The 24,765-nt window shown below is 47.9% G+C and overlaps 1 protein-coding gene across 5 annotated transcripts in view; it reads right to left on the bottom strand.

Annotated features, from left to right (window-relative positions):
• The window catches only part of LOC308185494 (metalloprotease TIKI1-like), a 78,500-nt gene extending 54,628 nt beyond the window's left edge, over positions 1–23,872 (bottom strand). For 2 of the 5 annotated variants that reach the window (XM_080573678.1, XM_080573679.1), the window contains exons 1-2: positions 23,427–23,872; positions 15,455–16,012 (exon numbers count right to left, since the gene is read on the bottom strand). In XM_080573678.1, coding sequence (XP_080429804.1) covers positions 15,455–16,012; positions 23,427–23,522 — 654 coding nt within the window. In that variant the 5' untranslated portion in view covers positions 23,523–23,872. The remainder of the gene's footprint in view (positions 1–15,454; positions 16,013–23,426) is intronic. The other 3 variants (XR_013943417.1, XM_080573676.1, XM_080573677.1) reach the window with 3 other exon arrangements.
• Between the last annotated feature and the right edge of the window lie 893 nt (positions 23,873–24,765).

Genomic DNA, 24,765 nt, shown 5'->3' with positions numbered 1-24,765 from the left:
TGAAGGGGAACAGGAATTTATTTCCCCATGCCCGTGGAGTTCCGAGGAACAGAGGAAAGCAACGACGCAGCAGGAACATGCATACTGAACTGGTACCAGGGTGCCAGGAGAGCCAGAGCCGACCAAGAGTTTCTGAGAAGCAGAGCCCTGGAGGAGCAGAGCAACAGTACAAGGAAGAGAGCAGGAATAACACAGATCCCTGTCCCTTTCCCTCTTGCTGCACGCAGCACACATGCCTCAGGGACTGGCGCTGTGAAGCAGCATTTAGCTTTTGCATCAGCAGCAAAGCGTGCCCCAGACCACATTTATATTGAGATGGGGTGAGGGGGGGAGGAGGAGAGAGAAAACGTGAGTCAAGGGAAAGAGGAACTGTACAGCATTTTTCTTAACCCTAGGTCTGAGGCTCTTGACCACATGACTGGTGAAATAGTGAAGTTTCAGTGAAAACAGGGGAAAGCTGATTGATCTGACAGAGCAGGAAACAGGAGTCTCTTTTCTGACAAGCTGAGATTGTTTGAGCCCGTCCAAATGTCAGGTATGGGTACTCATACAAAGACTAAAAAGTGAGAGTGGCAAAACTCATATTTCTAATAAAAACAAAACAAAAAAAATCAATGCTGATTTGCAATCACTGAGTATTTGACCTAGTAAAACAGTTTTCAGGATGTGAATCTGCATGACCAAGGCACTACCACGTGATAGCACCAGGACCCTGCAAACAGAAGTTTTTTGGTAGGTGAAGTGGGTGCCTTGCCTCTCTGGGACATGTTGCAGGGAAGCAGTCTGCAGGGAGGGACAAGAAGCAAGGGTCAGCCCCACCGCCTGCACAGAGGAGCAGCTACAAGCTCACTGGATTTCACCAAGGCTGGTCACAGAGAAAGAAAAGGAAAATGTCACCACAGCTTACGGTAGCTTCCCTGCAAAATTTAAAGCAGCTCTGAAGCAGCTCACATTTTTAGGCTATGCAGGTCCCTCCGGGCACCACTCAGGAGCTGCAGGACTCCTTTTGTGCAGTCTCTCCTAAGCCAAGACTGTTCTGGCTTGGCAGGCACGTTGTGGATCTACCACTCTGGCTTCACATCACATGGCAAACCCCCTTATTTGGGGAAATCTAGCACCATGCAGCAGCTCTACAGACATTTGACCATTCTGTGCAGACGTGGACAGCCTCTCCAGAGATCTCTAGCATATACCCTAAGTGCCAGGCACAGGGTTCACAACTGCGTAGCTAGGCAGGTAACAGCAAGTCACCACGATCAGTTCACTGCAGTGTCTGGGGAACCCACCAGCATAAAATAACCACCAAATTTTAAGCAAAGGAAACTGGGTTACTCTCAGAGGAATCACTGCAATGTTACTGTGCAGACATGCTGTAGGTTTCCCAGACAGCACGAACAAGAAGAGCGACTCCCGCTATTTATCAGCATCGCTGATGCTGCGTTTTCTCACCTGCACCCATCAGTGTCTGCTTGTCCTTGTCACTATCCCAGTAAGCACCACAAAACGCTCTGAGGACCGACTCAAGCCCTTTTCACAGGAACATCCATGAAAGGCTCTGGTCTTCCAGAACAGCCTTGGACTAAAGGGGACCCGGCTGCTTGTTTTCCATGCCACCAGTCAACAGCAAGCCAACGGAGCCCACAGCAAGCGCTGTGTGGTCACGTACCAAAACCCCAGCCCTCGACTTGACAGCACAGGGGTAAGGCAGGGGTGTTTGTGAAGAAGAGGGGAGCGCTGCTAGCTGCATGCTCTCAGGGTGCTCAGTGCCCACCAGCCATGCTTCCCCATGGCAGCCAGCCTTGGAGACCTACCTCCCCATCCCCTGCTCTGCACCAGACGGGGACAGCAGTATGGCTCCACCGGGGTCTTCCTCTGCAGGCGTTGCAGCACTGAACAAAGCTCAGCAAGTCTTTTGGTCCTGCTCATACATGCACATGCATCTGCTTGATGCTGAAGGGTATTTGCAGCGGGATAGCACGGGCCTCCAGTAGGTAAAGCACACATAAGACCTCTCCACTTTGTGTCATTGTCGCAGTGCTGCTGAAATCTCAGCCCCTGAGCAGAGGATGTAAAGCAGAAAGCACTCAGCTTTGAGCTACGGCTGCCCTCCCTCCACTTGTTCCCATTCTCAAGTCACAGTACCTCTCTTCCACAACAATTTCTTCTCCTACCTGTCGTTGACAAAAGAAAATACAGGCTGGCTTCAGGTCAGCATGAAAACAGTCACAGCAGCACAGAAAACAAACTTACAAAGCTCTAGCCTGAAAGATAAAGAACTACAAAAATAGATAAACAAATAAGCACAAAAGATCAAGAATCTGGAGGCTGCTTGAAACTGCTTGTCTAGCCTTAATTGCAGATGTCTAAATGTCCAAATTAGTATTTTATAAGACAGAATGAAACGTACATTGATTCCATGTATGCATCAGCAGCCCTTGAACTCTACCTAGCAATCTTTTCTCTTTGGGCAAAAATATTACTTTACAGAGAGCTATTTGGTGGCGATTTAAAGCCTGAATGATGGCAATTCCACCAGGGCCTGAGGAAAGTTGTTCAACCGGCTAATTGCCTCCACTAAAAATCCATGATATTTTCCGGCCTGATAGTGTGAATCCTCAGCAGATAGGCCACTAGGCCTGGGTCTTCTGTTGCTTTTTCCTTCTCCCTCAGACAGACACCCAACCATGCTCATGAATGGCTTGTCAGTTTCTCTACAACAAACTTTATAGATCAAGTTTCTATATTGCCCTTTTGTACTGGCGTCCTTCAGACCTCAAATTGATTTTGTAGCTTTTTTCTGACCCTGTTTGAGTCCTTCAGTACTCCCTGAAGTGACGGCACCAGGACTGGGCTCCCTAGCACGTTTCTCCCCTGCTTCCACCATTCACCCCTCCGAAGACTGCCATCTCCCTCCCAGCTGCGGCACTGCACTTGTCACTCACCTTGGCTAGATATTTTCCAAGCCCCCGTGCATTTCAGATACGGCCCCCAGACACGCTAGCTTGACCTCCATGCTTTGCTCCTAGATGTATGGCCTTGTATGTGGCTGCATCAGAGAAGCCCAGCTTTCCGGGTGGCTCAGCACTGCTCCCACATCTGACCTGCTCTTGTTTACCTCCCCTCCATCTCCTGCATGGCCTGCATCTCTGAGCAAACATTATTTGTTATTTACAGCACTCACAAAGCCACTGCGTAGAGCAGAGCCGTGAATAGATACCTTTGGTCCTTCTGTACGAACAGCTTCCAACTTCTCTCCTTCCTGGTGGAGGATGACTCCCAGTTTGCAGCCATTTCATGAGAATGGTCACTTTTCCTGGGCCATTTGCAATAGGTCACTTTGATTTGTATAGTGTGTACTCCTATACCAGAGTATCACCATGAACTAGGTCAGAAGCCTTCAAATCAATGTGTAATTATGTCAGCATGACGAATTCTGTCATCAAAACTCGTATCAAAAACTGGGACCACAAGCCAGACAAGGCCCACTTCCCTTACAAGAGAAACTGGCTATCATCGTGCTGCCTTTGTTCAGCTCTTCACCAGCTCCAGTGCCTATCAGCCTTTTCATGCTTTGACCAAACTGGTTTGGTTGGCCTGACGAGCTACCCACTCACTGTCCCAGAATAATGCTGACACAGTGGCTTTTTTCTATTCCCCTGAATTTTTTCAAGCACTTATATTAATGATTAAAAGAGTTTCTTGGCTTACCCTCTAAATATTCTGGACTGTAAGTTAACCATTGTTAATGTTTTGTACATTTAAAAACGCTGACATTTAATATTTTTCCTAATTACTGGAACTAATTTCTTACTGGAGCAGAAAATACTCCCTTATGACCACGCTATGAATGCAACGTCGTCTTCTTTCCAAACACCAAGAAACAGTTACTGGTTATTTCTGACTTGTCTACTTCATAAGCAACAATTCTGCAACCCTATTCAGTATGGAGCCCCTACCACTGCTAGCATTTCATGAGTCCCTGATACATTTAAAGAATCCCTTCTTATTGTTCCAAACCCACTGCCCAAAGGCTCTTCATTGGTTCTCTCCAGTTCTCTCATCAATTGTCTGCATTTCCTTGCAGATTACTTGTCTACTTTGCTTCCTCTATTTTTCCATTCATTGTATTTTGGGGTTTTTATTGCTGCTTTCATCTCCTCCGTTAACCAAAACAGCTTTTTTTAACTAAAGAAGTCATCTCTGCAAATGCAGAATCGTGGTTTCTCAGGGATCTAATATAGGATTCTTGAACAACTACCAATTATCATTCACATTTTTATGCTTGAGTTTTTCCTCCCACTTTATTTGGCCTATAATTATTTTCAGCTTGGGGAAATTGGGCCCCTTTAAAGCATCAATCATACATATTACTGGTTGAGACTATATATTCTCTTTTCACATTGCAAATTAAGTTCAGTCACAATTACTTGTACCTAAGCAAACATTCTTCCAGTTCAGTTCCTAATCAATTTTTTTTAAGTTGGATGGGGTCTAAAATTGCATTACTCCAAGCCAGTTGTGATACCTTCTGGACAGACTGCTATTCACCTATGCTTTTTAGGATGTCAGGAGAAAGTTTCTTCCAGTGCTGTAAAAACCTGCTTGAAAAACCCAAATGGAAGTACATTTTTTCTCTTTCTTTTTCTCTGGCAGAATTTTAAGGAGCTGCTCACATAAACGTGTGCAATACTGCTAACAAGTAGATCTGTCCCCTGCGGTGGTGTTGATCAGCTACAACCCCGAGCTCTCCAGGTCATCATCTTTTGACTTGCCAACAGCTTCAGAGCAAATAAAGACTCACAGTGTAACCCTCCCCTTTTTCTCCATTTTGTGCTTCCTAGAAAGCATGGCTGTAGATGCTTTATTTTTAAACATCCCAAATATGCAGCTCATCCACCAGACCCCATCTGTAACAATAGCCCATTTATCTCAATAAACAGGCCTTATAAATTCACCCAAGGCTGAAACTTGTGATCAAATTACCCTAGCTTAACAAGTTACTGTATGCTGCCTGCATGGCAGAGACTGTCCAGGAGTGCAGCCTTGGGCTGTATTGTATGATTTTTTATAATAATTATTATTATTATTACTTTTTAGCAATAATGCCTGTATTAGCAGCTCCCAGCCACTCCTTCCATCACTGTGCTTTGCAGGATCAAGCCTTTGTGAAGGCATGTGGGAAACTGGAAATGTACCCAACGCAATTTGTTCAAACACTCAGGTTATCACAGAGCACAAACTGGTGAGGGGCTGGGAGCAAGACACCAGACTGGAAGGAACGGGGATGCACACTTACAGGCTTCTCACCAAGGCAAGACACCACCTGGCCAACAGATACATGCCAGAGTCCCAAGGAGTGTATATATACACCTCAGCTCAGGATGTCTGCAATCACTTGGGTAAAGAAGCCTCAGCCCTAAAAATCCTGAGAGACCATTCTTACACATGTATCAACAGCAAGAGGACTTCAACTACTCTCTCAAAGAACTACAGAGGAATTTGGCACGCTTGCACTTTAGCATATACCCCAATTCTTCATGGTCAGAAATCTCCCCAGGCATATATGGAAGCCAGGGAGAATTCTTGTAAGATTATAGGCATGGGATATCACAAAGCTGAAGTTAACCAGTACACATGGATGATCATACTGCTGCAAATTCCCAGCAGAATGAGTTGGTTTGGCCAGAATAAGGTAAGAGCTCCAAAACTGAGCTCAGTCCATCAGTAGCAAACCTTTTTGTCCGGTGCTGGCTGAGAGCTGGTCTTCCCTGCTGAGACAGCCCTGCTCAAGCATGCTAGCAGCTACAATACACAACCTCCAAAAGCTCCACAGCCCCAGGATGTACAGCAAAAGACCTGGGACAGTTAGTTTTGTGCTGATCCTGTGCAACTGTGGAGAGCTAGGCTGCTTTAGCCTTTTTTACCACTGATTTTGAGGTAACTTATATGTCCTTCTGGGTGCAAAGCATTCTGCTGGGTAAAACTGCAGGAAGATGCCAGAGGTTTTTGAGTGCCTGAGTGATTTGGGCAGCTCTCCCCTGCAAAGCAAGGAGAAAGGAAGCCTAAAGCAGGAAAAAAGCTTGACTTCCACGCTGTATCTTCAGGTGTGCCAGGGAGCCAGATCTCAATGGTACAATGAAAGGTTTGCAGGTAGAGAAGTAGGGAGTTGCTTAGACAACATCCAAATAAAAGTTAAAATTTTTACAGAAGTGAAAATCTTCAAGTAGGTAATCCACCACTCCCAGCAGGAGTCGAGTTTCCATGTGAAATCACTGAAAATTCTGCCTATACTGAGTCAGAGGATGCAGGGATGTATTATCAGTATCAGGGTCCTCAACACCCAGCCCTGGGTCACATCCAGCAGCACACATCACTGCAGGGCTCCAGCCCTGCTGCTGGTTCAGAGTTCCTTTATTTATTTATACAGTTGGTTTCCACAAGAAGTCCAAACCTTTCCTCTGAGTTTGTGGGAAGCTCATCAAAATGCCACAAGGTGCACACTGGAGAAGTAAAGCCAGAGAGCCGCAGTAATGCAATCCCGTGCTGTCTTCCCTCAGGTGTGAGGCTCGGTCTTGTCTTCTTGTATTTGATCTCTGCTCGAAAAGAATAAGCCTAATAAAGAGGAGTGAAATGTGGATTTCTGAGCACTCGTGCTCCTTGGCAAGGACACTGCCAAACTTGTATCAGCTGGCCTGTTTGTCACCAACTTCCAAGCTCTTCTCCCGCTCTCAGTGAGCCCGTGGAGCTTGGAAGCTGTTATGTCTGAGTACCAACTTTTACACTGCCTAGCATCAGCTTGCTTTTCCACCAACTCAATCCACTATGCAGAGATCACATTTGGAAAGGTGCACTCAGCATCCCACTCATTCATTCCCACTCAGCTCAGTCTCCAAGCATCCATCCTTGTGAGCCGGCACATAAACTGGCACTGCATGCTGTGCAAGCCAAGTTCACACTGCTGGCTCTCTAGGACAGGCTGGTGGACAGCAGTGAATGCACCAGGAGCATCATGCGTGCTATGGTCAGGCTTTGGAAAGAAAAAAGACATTGTACCAGCCAGGTACTGTCTGGCCTCCTGGAAAGACAAGCCGCTGCTTTCCTAGGGCACAGCACATTCAGTGGGGTGGGGAATAACAATGCAAAGCCCAGCCTTCTGTGGTGTCTCTGTTCTGGAAGCGAGCAGGAGGACCAGGAGGAAGACGGGTGCTTGCCTGCAGTGCGTTGTGGGCAGCCAGTGGCCCGCACACCCAGCAGAGCCCAGCTGCTGGAATGGCACCAGGCGAGCCTGGTGCAAGACACCTGGCAGTGCCCAGGGGCTGCACACGCACTGTCCCCACCAGCATTGCATGCGTTGCTCCGGAGCTGTTAGGCCCTTCACTTCAGCTGCTCACCACTGCCACCCCTCTGGAAAATATGCCTGTTATGTTTTGGGAACAGCCTCCCCATGCCTGCCCAGGGGTGCACAAGCCCAGTGCCCTATCTCCAACCACAGCAGAACACCGACAGAGCGGTTCTTCTCCTGGCACCTGTCCCCACTTCATGCTGCCAGAGGCTGAGGCACGTCCTGAATCAGAGACAATATCTGGGACATGTGTGAGGCTCCCTGGTGTGACCATCCTCCAGGGATCTGCCTAATCCCTTTCAAACGGCTCACACTTCTGTTCACCAAGCATCCATCATCCAAGCATGCTGGAAATTAATGATTCCTTGTGTGAATGTGCATCTACCTGCTAAGGCTGCTGCCTGGATTTTACTGAGGGACCCAATCCTTCCTGCTGCCAAAAACAGTGAAGAATTATTTGTGTTGCTTCCTCTCTGTTAGACCAGATAAAGCAACAGATATCTGGAGATTGTGTTTCGGGCTCCTCATCCTACTTGCAAATCAACCTTCCTAATGAAAGGGACTAATGAAAAGCCTCCATAAAGATTATAGGAAATAATTATAGGATTACAGAAAATTGTGAGTCAACAAGGACAGATGGAAACCATACTCCATCTACAAATCTTGATAGCTTTTTACAAGCTTGCAGGCTTACTTAGTAATGGCAATAGCATAAATGAGCAGACTTCTGAATAGAGTATATGGCGGTAGGAATTTACAGAAATTCAAAACCAACAAATCATGTGCTGAAGATGGGGAAAACAGAAATGGTAGACAAAAGAACTGAAGACGTAATGGCGGATGAGAAACAACTGTGTAATCTACTGATGATCTTTGCAGGGGAAGTCCTTTGTCCTCCAGTATTCAACATACATATCAACATCCCGGGTGTGTGTGTATCTGTGTGTGTGGAACGGACACAACACACAGAAAAAAACAACCATCATTAGTGGATTTTGCAAATAAAGCAAAGCTCGGGGAGCAAAATAATTAGGAGAACAGAGCAGAGGTACTGCGCAGTCCAGATCTCTTGTTAAAACAGATTGTCTGCTGGCTTGCAGTTCATCTTGGCAAGGGAGCAGAACAGGGACTGCAGCATGATAATAAGGGTACCACTCTCTCTTTCCTAGGAAGCAGTCAGAGTGAAAAGGACTTTGAATCATCCAAGCATAAGCTCTCATAAAACTACTGTCTCTGAATGAGCCACAGAAAATATTGACATGCATAAAGAAGTAAAGCTGAGGGCAGGGACATTAGCACTGGGCACACACGACTGCCACAATGCAAGACAGATGCTGCTCAACCACGGAAAGCCTGGGAAGAGCTGAGAGAACAGCTAATGCATAGAAAACGTGCACTGCTGGGAAAGGATCAAGGAGTTGGGATGGCTCCAAAGGCTGAAATGTTGTAATGAAATGATACAGGCTCTTTGGAAAGGACAGGCTGGGGAGAGGAAGAGGGATGTTGCTCTTTTATGCAAGAAAGCAGCTAGAGTAGCTCTGCCTCAGCTGCTCTATTCCTCATCTCCTGATGAGGAGCCAACAGAGTTTATGGGTTAGAGGTAAAGGGAGGACAGAGCTGGGTGACATTATAACAGGTGCTTGCTACAGGCCACCTACCCAGGTAGAATAAACAGATGAGGCCCTCTTCAGACAGACAGGAGCAACCTCACAGTCATAAGTCCTGGTTCTCATGGGGTACTTCAACCACGCCAGTCTCTATCAGAGGGACAACACAGGAGGACGTGAGCAACCCAGAAGATTCTTGCAGAGCATTAATGGTAACTTTTTCCTCCAAGTGAAAGAAAAATTAACAAGGAGAGGTGATCTGCTAGACTTCCTCCTCACCAACAGTGAGAAGGTTGTTGGGAATACGAAGGTCAAAGGCAGCCTTTGTGGCAGTGACCATGAGATAATGGAATTCAGGATCCTGAAGGCAGGAAGAAGGGTGAAAAGCAAGCTCACAACCCTGGACATTAGGAGAGCAGACTTCGGCCTCTTCAAAGATCCACTTGAAAGAATCCCATGGACTAAGTCCCTGGAGGGCAGAGGGGCCCACAAAACTTGGTTAATATTCAAAGATCACCTGCTCCAAGCTCAACAGAGGTCCATCGTACATCCCAACAAAGACAATGTCGGGCAAAAGTGCCCTAAGGCCTACATGGATGAAAAACGAGCTCCTGGTCAAACTCAAGCACAAAAAGGAAGCATACAGAATATGGAAGCAAGGACAGATAACCTGAGAGAAATACAGAGACATTGTCCAAGCATCCAGGGATAAAGTTAGGAAAGCCAACACCCAAATGGAATTGAATCTGGCCAAGGATGTCAAAGACAGCAAGAAAGGCTTCTACAAAATATGTTAGTGACAAAAGGAAAACAGGTAAAATGTTAAGGAGATGGCTGATCACTGTAAATCTGCACCAAGACCCAAGAATGTGCAGGCCAAAGCTCAACACGAGGGCATCTGACTGCCTGACCATGCAAGCAAGGCACCAAGCACGCATCCCCTCCCTGCTTCCCACTCAGCGTGGTGCTGACTTGTCAGAGGAGAGCAGGATAACTCAGTCATGAGTGCTCTCGGGGCTGGATACACTACTCATCGCCCAGGCCTTCCTAACTGGGGAAAAGTAAAAAGTGTATTGGCACGCTCACCTTACAACACTGGGAGGCAGGCACCGGCAAGAGATTATCTGTGGGAGCTGAGAGAGAGAGAAAGCCACATTTCCTGCCCCATGTGTTCTGTTTCCACTGAGTAACAGTCTGTGCAAATGGCACTTTTAATGGAAAAATCCAGGTAGCTGACATGCACGCAGAGCACAAATGCAAGGAGCTTGTAATAGCACATGTGACCAGTACAAAGCTGTGCCAGAGTGAAATTTGCAGTTGGGATTTTCAAAGCTCCACTGCAGAGCCCTGAATTACTGAAAAAAAGTCTCTACCTTTCCAAATGCACAGGCAGCTGATCAGCAGATTATTTCCCCTTTTACTCTTGCAGAGCAAAGAACCCCAAACTCCTCCTACAGTTAATAAGATCTTAACCAAACTCTAATTACAACAATACAAATGCAAAGCCTTAGCTATTTCACTGCCCACCAGAGAGCCTATTCCCCTTTCCCGATGCCTAGACAGGCTACAGGTGTGTTTATACACAAACTGGAAAAAGAAAAAATCTAGGTCACAGACTGCAAGAGACAAGATGCAAACAGGCTCAGCTCAGTTGTTTCAGTTCCAGTTTACGTGCAGAAAACCCTGATCTGCCCATCACCTGAGGAGTGAGGGCTGTGCCTGACAAATAGATCCTGAAGCTACACCCTTGGGGCCAAAGATACAATCAGGTAACCACAAATAGTTTCTGTCCAGCTTGTTCTCTCATTCAGCAGTGAGTGCTCCTCTCTTGAGAGGCTCTTTCATCAAGCCACTGCTCTGCTCATTGCTTCAAGTTTGGATCTGAACTGCTCCTTGCACAGCTCCCACTGTGTGTCCCTCCTTGCATTTCCTTTCTCTGAGACGCTCTGTTACTTCTGTCCTCAAACACGATACTGAAGAGGGATCTCATGAATGGAAACACAACAAAGTTTGACCTCCTCACCCCTCAAGTTAAAGAGAGACATTGTAATTTATCAACTCAATGCAGCAAAAAAAGCCCTTGGTTTGTAAACAGCGGACAACTCTCTCCAATTTCATATCTTTTTTTTTTTTTTTTTTTTTAAGTGAAGGGCAAGTTCCAAGCCATCACTGCTGTTTCTCTATCTTCCTTATAAAGGCAAAGGGGGGAACAACAACAAAAAAAAAAAAACAACCGCAACAACAAACAAACAACAACAACAAAAAAAAACTCCCTGCTCCATGCCTAACAAGGCAGGGGTCTCTTGGCTCCAAACTATCCACAGAGATGTGGGCTGCTCCTAAATGATAGTTTTATACCACTGGCTACTGAGGGGGACCCTTGCACTCAAGGGTGCATAAATTAAACAAGAAAAATGACTATGTCAGGAGGTTTATATTTACTAAGCAGGAGTCTACAGCTCTAAATGTTGTGTCAGTGGTCCAGAACTTGAAAGACATGGAAATCCTTCAGAGAAAGGCAGGAACCTCTCAGTGTTTGTTGTTGTTGTTGTTTGTTTTGTTTTGTTTGTTTGTTTGTTTTGTTTTTGCTTGCAGAGGTTACTTTGAGTAGAGATATGAACAATTAATGTCCTAATTAATGCAAGACGATCAACCTTTCAGGCTTCTGCTTCTTTTTCTTTCTACAACCAACTATACAGGGAAGAGTTTGAAAGATGTAAGATGAGTCTCAAGTGCTCAGTCCCAGAGCTGGAGCCAGCATTTCAGGAGCATTCAGTCCTTAGGGGCTCCCTGAGTTCTGCTGCCAACTAGCAAAAGCCAAGCACCTTTGAAGATGCAACTATGCACCCTGATGCTCAGGTAGGATCAGAACACTGTGGCAAGGTCCAGATATAGGACGGAAACGTGGAGAAAACACTTACCAAATCAAGAACTGTTAGGAGGTAAGGTCTTCCATGAATAGTGTCTCAATCTTACAGAAGCCAGACTGGCCAGGCCTTGGCTGAGAAGTGTCTACATGCTTATGCCTTGGTCCCATGCAGATGATAGACACAACAAGTCCAAACTTCTTCCGTTCCAGCTCAAACCTGGAGACAAAAAGCCTGGGCACCACCCAAGTGTGCCAAAGCACAGTTCCAAGGTCATGGCACAGCACTGGCCAAGGCCAGCTCATTTTCTGAGCCAGTACCAAACTGATGATCACAACACTACGGCTGGAGACAAAAGCAAAGCTCCAGAGTCTTTACACTGGAGCAGTAACACCTCCAATCCACTAAACACATAGCACATGCATAACTGTAAAGGAGCAGCTGGGAGGTCTGAGGGACTCACTCCAGGGCTGGGAGTCAGTATGTAGCAGGTTACTTTTAGGCACAAAAAACTGCTAGAAGCCCTGATGGAACTAGGAAAGAAACCTGCATCCTTGTAGGGTATTGCAACAAGAGAGGCACTGCCAATGAAAGGAGGTGGGGTGGAAGAAGAAAGTCTGATACAAACCACCCTAACATCAGCATGGAACAGGACAATAGACACTATGACCCCACCATGGAGACACACTGATCTTTCCCATATTCACCAAAGTTGCCTAGATCTTGGAACAAGAGAGAGGGATTGAGGAGGCAGTAAAATACTGTATGGGTTGTGCACACAACATGATGTACCATATAGAAATGATACTTTTACATCCTAGCTATGTGGGCAGCCAGCCCAAGTTGAGCAATAACAGAGAGACTTGGCAGGTAAAATAAGAGAGTCATAAAACAAAAGATAAAGAGGAAATTGGAATAAGTACAGCCAAAGAGAAAGAGCCCCATGACAGGGAGTGCTTACTCCTTCTTCCACACTGGGAGAAGAGGGAAGTCGCTAGCTTGGGTTTGTCTGGACCCTGCAGTTCCTGGGAGTTGGGCAGCCCCAGGGAGGTAATCAATGCTAAACTGCTTCAAACCTTCATCTGCACTTGTAAAACCAGACCAACAAGGCCTTCTCAGATCATACAGGTACAAAAAGGGACCTAGCTAATAGCAACATACTGCTTGCAAGTCCTCATCACCAGGTAGCACAACCAGCTGTCAGAGCACATCACAAATGGAAGAAAGAGCAAGCCTTGTGCAAAAATGTAAACTGAGAGTGCTAAAGTTGTGACTCTGCCAAGTAAATCATCTCTCTGTGACTCTGCTGCAACAAAAAGCATTGCTTTCAAAGGATTAGACCACTCTATATGGTTTTGCATCCTCATTCTCCTAAGAGTTTTATAAGTCATCCCTGTGTATTTGTTGTTCACTTGAAAGGCAGACACAGAAGTGGTCTGATACTGGGGGTTCCCAAATAGTGGCATAAAAACAAAGGAAATCAATTTCAAAGAGCCTATTTCAAAGTCTTTGTTTGATTTATATTAAACACATAATTAACTCAACTGCTTGAACAAACTGAGAAGAAAGCTCTTAAATCAAGGATTTACAGAATTGCCAACCATAGCAGTTCGCAAGTCAGGATGTGAAACAACCATGAAATTGGCTTAGAAACATAAAAAAAAAAAAAAAACATCCTGTGGTTCTTTTTCCTCAAGCTTGCCTGTACGGGAAAGTTAGTAGTGGGCAGAAGGAAGGGAGTGAATTTACGGTGCATTAGTTGCTCCAGACCTGCTCCCACACGGGAGAGCATGCTCCTTCTCCCTGCAGGTCAGCTGCTTTGCCCAAACAGTAGGCACGGGAGGAGCGGCATCTCACATGCACTCCCCCACTTAGCAGGGCAATCAAAGGCTGTGGTTTTTCACAATAGCTGTTTCCTCTGCAGTGCTGGTTACCCTGAACCCCTCAGCTGGGCTCTGACGTCTCACAAGGCTTTCAGTCAACATCACAAGGTTGGGCAACTCTCTGTGTGCTGCAGGTCTGTGTCCCCACCCCACGTGGCTTCCTGGCTGATATTTTTCCTGCTTGGAAAACACCACACCAACAGACGCTCTTTGAAAAAGGCTGTGTGAAGGCCCGAAGTAAATGTCAACAGTTGCGCGGGCTTAACCAGGCCGTGATTTGCAACCTACGTTTTCCAGCCTCCCTGCCACCGCCTTGTAAGGCAGTGGAGAAAGCACACAGCCCACCCTTTCTAATGTGCTAAACCAAAGGGGCACTGCCAGCCAAAGAAAAACACAGGGAATGATGTTAATAAAGCCTCAGCCAGATAGGAGGTGGAGCAAATGGGAATGCCCGGCCTGTTCTTGGGGCAGCAGCAGCTGAGAGCGGACAGTGAGAGCACAGGGACTCGGAGCACAGATAAGCAAGGCTGAAGACTTGCAGAGGGGCTGCTGAGCTCCAAATGATGGAAGTGAGAGTGATTCACCCACAACTAAGGACTGTATAAGTGATACACCCTCTGCTCCCTGCACTGGTGGGCCCAGGGAAGACTGGCCAGGGTGGCTGCATCCCTGATGTTTGTCCCAGCCCCTGTTGGGCTGCACCTCCCCTTCTGCTCCTTCAATTCCACCATGGGGAGACTGCAGCAGTGACAGGACAGGCCTCAGGATGCAGGGAGAAGGGCCAGGCATCAGTAGTGCTCCCCAGATGCAAGACAAAAGGTCCTTCCAGCCTGGGCTAACAGGGTATGCTGCAACACCAGGCCTCATCTGTCCCTAAGCACGTGCTGCTTTCTCTCCCTCAAACGGCACCTTCCTGCAGCAAAGCTATCCCAGGCCAGAGGATGACCTTCTGGATGCTTGTGATCCCACCAAACAGGCTGGGGCCACAGCACACACTGCTCCCTGCCATAGTTAGTCCAGACGGGAGACCCCATGACTGATCTGAGGTTGTTCAGCTTGCCTGGCATGACACTGCATGAACACCTGTGTTAAAATGCAGCTGGTCTGAACACACACGTTCACAAAAGCCTGCACTAACCCATGAAGCCCCCGACAGGAGGGAAGTACTGACCCTCACCTGGCTTCAAAGGAGAAAAAAGAAAGAAAAAAAGAAGGAAGAAAAAAACACTCTTTCCAATAAAGAGGGTGGGCCCCTATTCCTCAGGGCACTGAGAAGTCCACTGAGCTACTTTTGCAACCAGCAGTTCGCCCCAAATTTACTCACGGTGCCCCCTCTCCCCCCAGGCAATTACACCTTTCTCCTTAACTAGCTATTACAAAAGCAAGTTTAGACACTGAGTCCCAGCCTGCCCCAGGCTGCTGCTGTGAATGCGCCTGGCAGGGTCAGAGAGCAGACATCCAAAGGTCCGGTGTCACTCAGGGTGGAGCCTGCCCGAGGCTTCCCAGGGAAGAGGAGAGGGATTTCCCCAGGCCAGCTCTAAACGAATTTAGGATGTGGCCTGTACTCCTATGGTTAGGAAACTCTCCCCAGGGCAGAGGGAGAGGCGTGGGCTGGGGGGAACAAGCGCGAGTCTCCAGGTGGCATGTGTGGAGAGCACCTTCCCCACACCTCTGCCCTGTGCCCTTGCTGCCAGGATGTCCTCCACCGCAGCCAGCCTGGCGCCCCGTGCCACCCTGCAGGCCTCTCCGTCTCACCTGGGAAAAGTTCAGCCCATTCAGCGGGTGGCACTGCTCCTCCACTTTCTCCACAGCACCGGTTTGCTTCCTCAGCCGCTCTGCTTCCTGGGCCAGGTAAAGATCCAGGACGGGAACACCTCGCGACTTGATGTCTACCTCCGTCAGAGAGTTCACCATCAACATCACCCACACTGGCCTCTTCCGCTCCCAGTTGCCAGCAATGGCATTGAAGAGGTAGTCAGCGTACAGCCCTTTGCCCCGTTGGTCTGGGGTCATCCAGGATGGCATCATGAGCTTGACGTACTCCAGGTGTCGCTTGAGCCGGCGGTAGATGTCACGGGGCAGCACGTCCTGGAGGTTCTCCCCCTGCGGCAGGAGCTGGCAGCTGGTGAGGGCAGAGATGGTGTAGGGGTCAGTGAGGTCCAGCTCGAAGTACACAATGTGGCTCTGCTGGAAGGCCTTCTTGGAGTTCTCTGGGATGAAATCCCAGACACGGGTGTACGGGACGTGGATGGTGCCAAAGAAGTAAGATGGGGGATCTCTCTTGATGGTCCACAGGAAGGAGTTCAGTTCGCTCTGCCGGGGTAGAGGGAGACACAGCTGAGTATAGACAGACATACATGCCAGGCCCCCAGCTCAAGGGAAACATAGTGCCAAACCAGCAGGCCACCTGGCTCTACAGCTTGCCAGCATGGACTTTCCCTGAAGAGGCTTCGCTCATACAGAGTCCTTTTGACTACCCTTCTCAGGCCTTGAGACTTAAAATCAATTTTCATTAATTAAAAGCATAATAAGCGTGGCCCCAGCTTTCTCCTCCTGAAAGGCAGCATCACGGCTGCTCAACAGAAACGGCATCCCAACTCATCACCCCAGCGTATGCCAAAACTAGCAACAGGGCACAGCCCAAGCAGGCCATGCTCTTGGCAGCATACTTATCCAGCTTGCACCATTTATCAACTCAAAAGCTGCCATCACTTTGCTGAAGTAGAGTGGGTCAGCAAGGTTTCAGTCATCTTCACCTAGGGACCTCTCACTTCAGCACAGCAAGGCTTGCCTCAAAGAAACTGCCGTGACACCCGCTCAGAGGGTGCCGCAGCATCTCTGGAGAACTTTCCACTCTGAACAAGGCTCTAAACAAATCAGTAACACAAGATATAATTTGGCAGACAGTCTTGATGGAGCAGGTAGCAATACTGTTTTACAAGCATGTGGCACATGGCAGATAAACACAAAGACATGACCCATTGGCCCAATTCTCCTTCTTGTTAAGGAGGAGAGAAGCATATGTAATACCTTGGAAAATACTTAAAGAAACTCCACAGGCCAAATCTAGCCTGTGGTTCCAGGGCATACCCTTTTAAAACAGGGAACAAAAAAGCTTATTTCTTTAGATTTGTCTTTTTTTCAAAAAAGTGTCTCAAAACCCTCATGAATTCAGAATCAGATGCTGTTTGTTCTGTTGCAAAATGTGCCTCACACCATCCTTAAGAACATCAGTGTGGTGGGGGCTTAGGCCCTAAGCAGTCCCCCAGGAAAGGAGAGCAGATAGGGCAAAACAGATCCTGCCAAGTCACACTACACCAGCAGCAGGCACGACACCCACCACTGGTGCAGTAGTCCCTGCTAGAATGATGGACACAGTTTCTATCTCTCTGCGCAGACAGGAGCCTTGGCTTGTTTAAGTAAGAGGACAGGCTTCCAGATGCACTCAAACATCTGGTCAGTCTTTAGCCAGCAGATAACTTTAACCTCAGCTCCAAGGCTAAGTGTGCATGTGTGCTGATCTAAGATACCTGCCTGACTGCCAAAAGCAGAACAGGCTGCTTGGAGGAATTTATTAGAAACACATTGCTTATATATTTCTGCTGAAGAACCAGGGTCAAAAAGGTTAATCTTAAAGATCAGTCTGCAATGGTTCATCCTGGACAAGCCTCTCCCAGAGCTCTCTATATCGAGCCCAAGCTGCAGATCAGGCAGAACTTGAGAGAAGTGAGCAGTGTAGATCACCAGCACAGACTGAAAAGCCAAGTAAATACCAAAGAGGTCTTCAGACACTTCTGTGGCACTTCAAAGGTCTGAAGGATATCTCAGAGACCCAAGTTTTGGTAACACTGTGCTACATCTTTGCATCCTATCAGATGGTCCTGAAACACCCTTCTAAATTGCAGGCCATAAAAACATTCCTGAAGACCATGGGAGGAAGAGAATGAATATAATGCAGCAGTGAGACAGAAGGAAGATACAGTATGAACTAGTATGACTAGTATGAATCTGACATAGACTGAGAAAGAATATGAGAAAACAAATATAGACAGGAAAGCAAGAAGGAAAACCAGACTGGGTTCCCTCTTGCCCTTAGCCAGCAGGTAAAATGTAAAGACACACCTTTGTTGTGAGAAACAAACTGGACGTAGACAGCAGCCAGCAAGTAAAAAGACAGAAGAGGCATCTGGGACCAGTATGAGATTAGGAGGTCAACACTCCTTCACTTCACGCAAGTCTGATCATGTACATGCAGGAGCAGGCATAACCACAGGAATTGTAAGGAACAAGTGGCCACCGGTCCTCTTACATTCTCAGTTCAGCTCCTGAATAAAGCCACCCGGCAGACTCAAGCCCAAATGGATGGCACCAGCCAGTGACAGTGCGGCTCCAGACCACTGTACACAGCGCAGCTGGAAGGGTGTTTGGCACTGCAGCCTCATGATTTTTTGCTCTGTAAATCCCCATACCTTTTGCAATCTGATACTGAAAGCAGGGTAATACTGCTAGCTATTAGTGGTACCACTGTCAGACTACACAGACCACCACGCACAGAGCAAACCAGTCACACTTCGGAGCCTACAGCACAGGTAGCAAAAGAAAGAAGGCTGAGACCCAGCGAACTTTTCGCTCCTCTTGTAGTGACCGAGAGCTTGCGCAACAGAATGTCTTAGCACTTTGCAGGCACTTCCACACCAACAGCTGCAGCCTGTCCCAAAGGCAATGGAAATCTCTCTTCTCAGACTGCCCAGGGTCTCACACATTGCCCAGAGCTGGTGTGAGGGCCAGAGGACAGGTCTGCTTCCAACCTGGGAAACCTCTCACGTCCCAGTGTGCCTCCTGGAGCTCACATATGTTTCAGTCCAGCTTCAGAAAGGGAAAGGCAAGGGCATAATCTCTCCCCAAGACCGTAAAAGGGGAGCTGTTAAACAACGCTCTAGGTGGCTGTGAGATAGCACAGGAGCAGTGCCAAGGCTTGCTCAGCATCGCAGCATGTGCCGTGACTGGCAGCCCCTCTCTCTCACCTCATTTCCCTAAGAACGTGCAGTAGATAAAGGTGCTACAACCCTATTTCCCTTTGTAGCAGGATCCTTCTACACAACTCTTACCTCAGCAAGGGGTGCTTTAAAACCAGCATAAACTGCTGTGAAAGTGGTATCCTGGAGGCTGAAGGGAGAGTTGGGTTGGGCAGCTCCAGGAATTTCACTTTCAGTAGTGTACTAACAAAAAAGCCAGGTTCACATATAGACTGTTACGCATATTTCTGTCTCTGCTCCCCAGTTTACGGGTGGTACACATTGCACTACACGTTATAGCAAAAACATGGAGCAAGGGAAGAACTGGAGGAGCAGCATAAGGAAGAGAGTGGCAGTCCTGAATGAGGTCTCTCATTTTGTTGTTGCACCAAGATTTGATGTAACACTGCACAATGCATAGCACATGTTCTCTGCCATAGCATATATCCTTTGTGCCTAAGTTTAGCTGCCCGCTAAGGAGTCCTACATCAAGTTATTTCTGGCTGTGCAGTATGATGGCATAGTGTCTTCCGCTACCTCATCTCCCCAGGGGAACATACTGTGAACTGGTTAGGGAACCACAGATTGCTTGGAACAAAACCAAAACAAAACAAAAAACAAATGAGGAAGAAAAAGGCTTTTCTCCAGCCAGCTCGGTTTCTTAAGATTGACAGCACATGAAGCACTATGAAGTGGCAGTGGAATGAGGGAGAAGGAAAAGGAGCTGCTTAAGATAACACTGTCAAAGGGACACATAGACCTATGGGACCCACCCCCTGCCATGAGATGGCAGTGACCTCACCACGGCTGCACAGTCACCCACTCCGAGAATGGATGGGGGCATGTACAGATAGATAACGCTTCCTCAAAGCGAGAGGACAACAGCATCAGGCATTGCAGAAACCCTGGAAAAATGTGGTGCACATCAAGGTCTTGTTCCCCAGCAGCTGAAGAAGGGTCCGAGAAAGAACAAGAAAGCTTGAAGAATGGGAGAGTAAAGTGACATACTATGGAGTGGTAGCTCAACCCACAGCATGGTAGCTCCTATCCCAACATCGCTCTCAAACCAGGAAGCCAATCATTCATGGGTGGCCGTGAAAACTCCAGTGACCCCTTGCCTTCCTTCTATCTGTTTCAACAGAGCAGAGGCTATGACTGGGAGGTATTTTCTTTATATTTCCGGAATGTTTCTCTTTTCAGATTTCAGAAAAAAAAGCACCAAGACTCAGATTCAGTTCACTGTAATTACTCCCAGTAGCTTGCTTTTCCAGCAGCATTTCTAGGACCACCAGGGAAAGCAACCTGTGGTCTTCAGGTACGCAAATTCTACTGCATTTGTCAGACAGCACAAATCATTTCAGGTAATGCAGCAATAATCCTGCTGGAAGAGTAATGCCAAGCAGGATCTGTCTTCTTTATTATGAGAAACTAGTTCAAAGTGGGCCAGATGATGTACTGACCATAAAATAATGGTAAACATCCAGAAAATAATTCTATGAAGAACAGGAGAAACAAAGAATGCATCTAGTGACAGTACCCTGAACATCTAGAAAAGGAGTAACAGAGTGATGAAAATTAATAATAATATTAATGAATAGTCGCAAGAGGAAAATGTTGTGGGGATACCAGGAACGAAAGCCCTGAGGGGAAGGAGAGCTGCTGTCCAAAGAGTTAGGAAGTGGATATGAACTCCAGGCACAGGAAACCTGGCCAAGGTCTGCCTACATGACTGAGCAAGGCACATCACTTCTGCTGGCTTCTATCTTCTGTCTCTCATTTATGTTTACTATAATTTTTTCAGCTCAAAGCACATCACACGCTGTGCAGATAGGTGCTTTCTTCTGCTTCAGTGTCTTTCAGGACCCTGAACCCTCATACTCGGCTCCACAGCCATGTCTTCCATACATCAGCCCAAGATTGCCTTGTTTCTCAATCCACAATATGCTCTTAATTTTTTTTTTCTTGCTACAGAAGCCAGAGCATGTGGCATGCAGTATTTCACCCAGGCAGAGAGCCCTATAGCCCTCCCTATATGGCTTTCTCCCTTCTTCTTACCTGTCCTGGTGTCGTATCTTGTCATGTTCATTTATACCTAACTGAGGCAAAGACCATGTCTTTACTCACCACATAAAGTGCCCCATGCAGCTACAGTAATGCATGCAGAAATGCTAGGCTCATTTTTAACAGTTGTTCTCTTGAGTTTTTGCCCATTTACATTGCTGACACTCTAAAAGTCAGCTAAGACTGTAAGCAGAACTCACCCATGGATAAACACTGCGCTGACTACAGCTATTCACAGAACACAAATTCAGTCTCCACTTGCCAGAAATGAAAAATAAAACACAAGTTTTTAACTAATAAGTTGAGGACTGACAGCAGACATCACTTACTCTACTGAAGTAAATATGTGTGGGAGAAGCAGCCATTTAAATTAACTGGTCCCTTATCAGAAGCAACGCATCATAAAACATTAACCACCTACAACCACAAGCATTCTGCTGTAAATCTCTGGATTCTGGCTTTAAATTTACCAATACACTCCAACGTTTAGCTAAAAGAAAGCACCACCAGACTGCATTACTTAGTAACTGCAATATAATCCAAAGGATTCCAACATACTTTATTTTAGGTTGTTTTCAAAGTCTTTTTTTTTTTTCTGTGAAAGAAAGAATGATGGGGCTCATTATTGATTGCAGCTTTAATTATAATATGGAATGATGATGAAAAGGCCTCTAAAGAATTGTATGCTCACTCTTTAAAATAGCAATTTGTCTCTTTCAGACACTGATGCACATATTTCATTCACAATAGGAGCTTTAGGTGACTGACAAGAAGAAGAAAGGCATCCCTGTAATCTAGATAGGTAAGAAAATGCACAGAAGTTCCTATCAAGAATTTGGATAAAAATGAGCACAAGAAAAGACTTCCTTGATAATGCAGGGGCAAAGAGGAACATTATTTTTTTTTTCAGGGGTTGGTATAAACACTTCTAAGGACATGTTTAACACCTCTGCAGATAAGGCAGATGCTGTCATTCCTAGGTGACATGGTTACCACCGCTCTCCTAATGACCCCAGGAAACAGCCTGCCAATACCAGAACTACAGGTGGCCTCGCATTTTAATGACAGAATAACCAGCAGGTAATGAGGTGCCATTAACATATTTCACCTCCAGTTTTGCCAGCAACTGACGCAGGTCCCACCACTGGCTCCTAAGGAAAACTCCCTGCATTGTCCTACCAAATTAACGAATTAGCCACGTCTGTAACTACAACTTTTTCTGCACAGTTTCTTCCTTTTTTTTTTTCCTGTTCCCTCCAGCTCCTCACGGCAGAGTCACACTAGCCCAAGCTGTTACGCTTCATGCCCTGAAGAGGAAGGGGGCACCTGCTCCAGAGGCTTGATCTGTGCTACGACTGTCACAGCTGGCCACCTACAAAACCAGTTGACAGCGTGGTTCCAGGCACAAACAAGGTGCCAAGGCATCCTCCCCAAGGCAGGGGTCAGGCTCTGCCTAATCCAAGCTCAGGCAGATGCTTCTGGTGAGGCACACGTAGATTGACAGACAGTTGAGTCACTGTGCCCTAACTCTTGGGTCACCAGAGGAGGCATCTCAGCTTTGGTGGCTGCAGGGAGACCAGCATGATCAGACGGAGGCAGCGAGGGAAATGGGATTCATGCAGGAGTGTGAGCAAGTGAGAGACAGAAGAAAGGTCACCGAGCATCCCTTGCCTTTCTTGTAGCTACCAAGCCTTCTCCCTCAGCACCTACCCCGCACTGAGCCCACTGTGCGTTTGGCACCTCTCTAGCGCAGCAGCTTTGCGCTCCCTTCTAAGGGCTTCTTGTTCCCTGTGTCAGCTGTGCTGGTGCAGGTAACCCCGTCCAGGGAGGAGAACAAAAGTGGTGTGAGATACATGTCCCTCACTGCTGGTCAGGCTGCTTCCAGGTCCAAGCAGATGCCACCAGAGAGCACGGACGTTCTGTCAACTTTAACAGATGCATTAAGGCAAAATGAGTCCAGGAAGACTTTTCCTACATGATTTCTTGTGCTGTCAGTTCAGAAACTTCAGTGAAAAGTTATGAATCTATGAAAACTGTTTTGTTTTTTTTCCCCTCTGTGCCTGATTTTCAGTGGAAATGACACCCTACACGCAGGGCTCACGCTGGCCAGAGCATCACTCCTAACTCGCAGCACAGAGCACGCTCGGCTGTGCTTTCTGTCCACCTGGGCTGGTTACAGCAGTCAGGTTCATCAACCGGGAGCACAAACAAAACCCAACACCACTTATAACTGCGTTTCTGCTTACAGGGCACCGTCACTCGCTGGTCTGAACCTGCTCCACCGTGCTCAGGGGAAAGCAGTCAGCCAACAGGCTACCCTGAGAGGGAAGCTGGCAGCAAATCACGCAAAAAAAAAAAAAAAAAAAAAAAAAAAAAAGTCCTGCTCGGGCTCCTCCCGGGATCTCCCTCTCTCCCACCGGGCCGTCGGGCCTCGGGGCGGCTCCCCACGGGCGGAAAGCGAAGCACGGGGCGCGGATTCAGGTGCAAAGGCAGCGACGCACCCCTCTCCATCACTCCGCTCCCCAGAGCCCCGCGACGCCCCGAGCCCCGGCGCCCCCGAGCCCCCAGCCCCGGCGGCTCCGCGCCCCCCCGCGCCACCTCCGCGCCCCCCCAGCGGCTGCTCGGGGCCGGTCCGGTCCCCCCCCGGTTACCTTTCCGCCGAGCGGGCAGGCGCCGCGGCTCTGCCGCGCTCTGGCCAGCAGGAGGAGGGAGCTGTGCAGCAAGCAGACCCAGCCGGGGTGCACCATCCCTGCTCGCTCGGAGTTGGCACAGTTTGGGGACAGCTTTCCTTTCCTTTCCTTTTTTTTTTTTTTCCTTCCTCCCCTCTTCGCCTGCTTCCACCCCTATTTATTTTTTTTAATTCCCTTTCTGCTTTTTATTTTCCTTTTTTTTTTCTTTTTTTTTTCTTTCTTTTGCCCGGGCGACCCAATCCCGGAGCCCTCGCAGGAGCGGCCCCGTCCCCTGGCCAAACCCTCCAGCCGCTGCCCCCTCCTCTTAAAGGGTCCCGTTCCGGGCGGGGGGGAGGAAGGGGAGGGCGCGGGGCCAGCCGCACCGGGGGCGGGCGGTGGGGCTGCGGTGCCGGGGGAGGGGTGGGGGGGCTCCCTTACCCCCGCTCCCCGCCGCCCGCATCGCGGCGAGACCCCGCTCCAGCCCCGGACCGGCCCCGGGGGGCTGCGGCGGCTGCGCCCCCCGTCCCGCCCCGGAGCTGCCCGCCGCGCGCCCCGGCCCCTGCCCGGCCCCTGCCCTGCCCAGCCTGGCCCCTGCCTCCGGGCCCTGCCCTGCTACTGCCTGCCCCTTGCCCTGCCCGCCTGCCTGCAGCTCCCCCAAAAGAAGACACTACTGGGTGTTGCGGTTCTTCCCCAAAGCCCCCCTTCATTGTCCGTCTGGCTTCAGACTGACCCTGGCATTGCCTCTTGACTCGATTTCTTGTTTCGGGGTGCCTGTGCCGTCTTCTGATTCGGGATATCTAGCAAAACTGTGCCCAGTGTGCTTTGCACAAGCGGTGTGGTTGGTCTGTTAGTGATAAAAAGTGCGCTAAAGGGCACCTCTACCTGCAAAGTTTGCCCACACTGATGCGCATATAGCCATCTCTACTTGTAAAGTTTGCCCATAAATTCTGAAGAGACTGGTATTTAAAACCCTGGAAAGCCCCTATTGCTATTAATCCGAGTCTTAAAAATACTGAGTGAATCTGGAATCTGCCAACTTTGTGTATGCATGTCAGGTGCAAATGATAATAGTAAGCTTTCACACCTCTCAAAATATTTATGGTAGGATCTTCCTGACAATTTTAATATGGCACCTATAATTCACATATAGGAAAACTATTCGCACTTTCAGGGCTTATTGCAAGTAAGCCTGTAAAGTTAGAAAACTGCCCACCAACGTGTATGGAGGTATTGTATAGAGTACAGTGCTTCTTCCCTCCTGCACCACCCCCAGTTGTTTTAATTAAATGCCATGCACAAAGCAGTGGGCAAACTGCTGACT

This window comes from Anser brachyrhynchus (genome assembly GCF_964034855.1).
Source record: "Anser brachyrhynchus genome assembly, chromosome: Z".
NCBI classification, from domain to species: Eukaryota; Metazoa; Chordata; class Aves; order Anseriformes; family Anatidae; genus Anser; species Anser brachyrhynchus.
The sequence above is the reverse complement of the archived record's forward strand: the minus strand, read 5'-3'. Positions and strand labels throughout refer to the sequence as shown.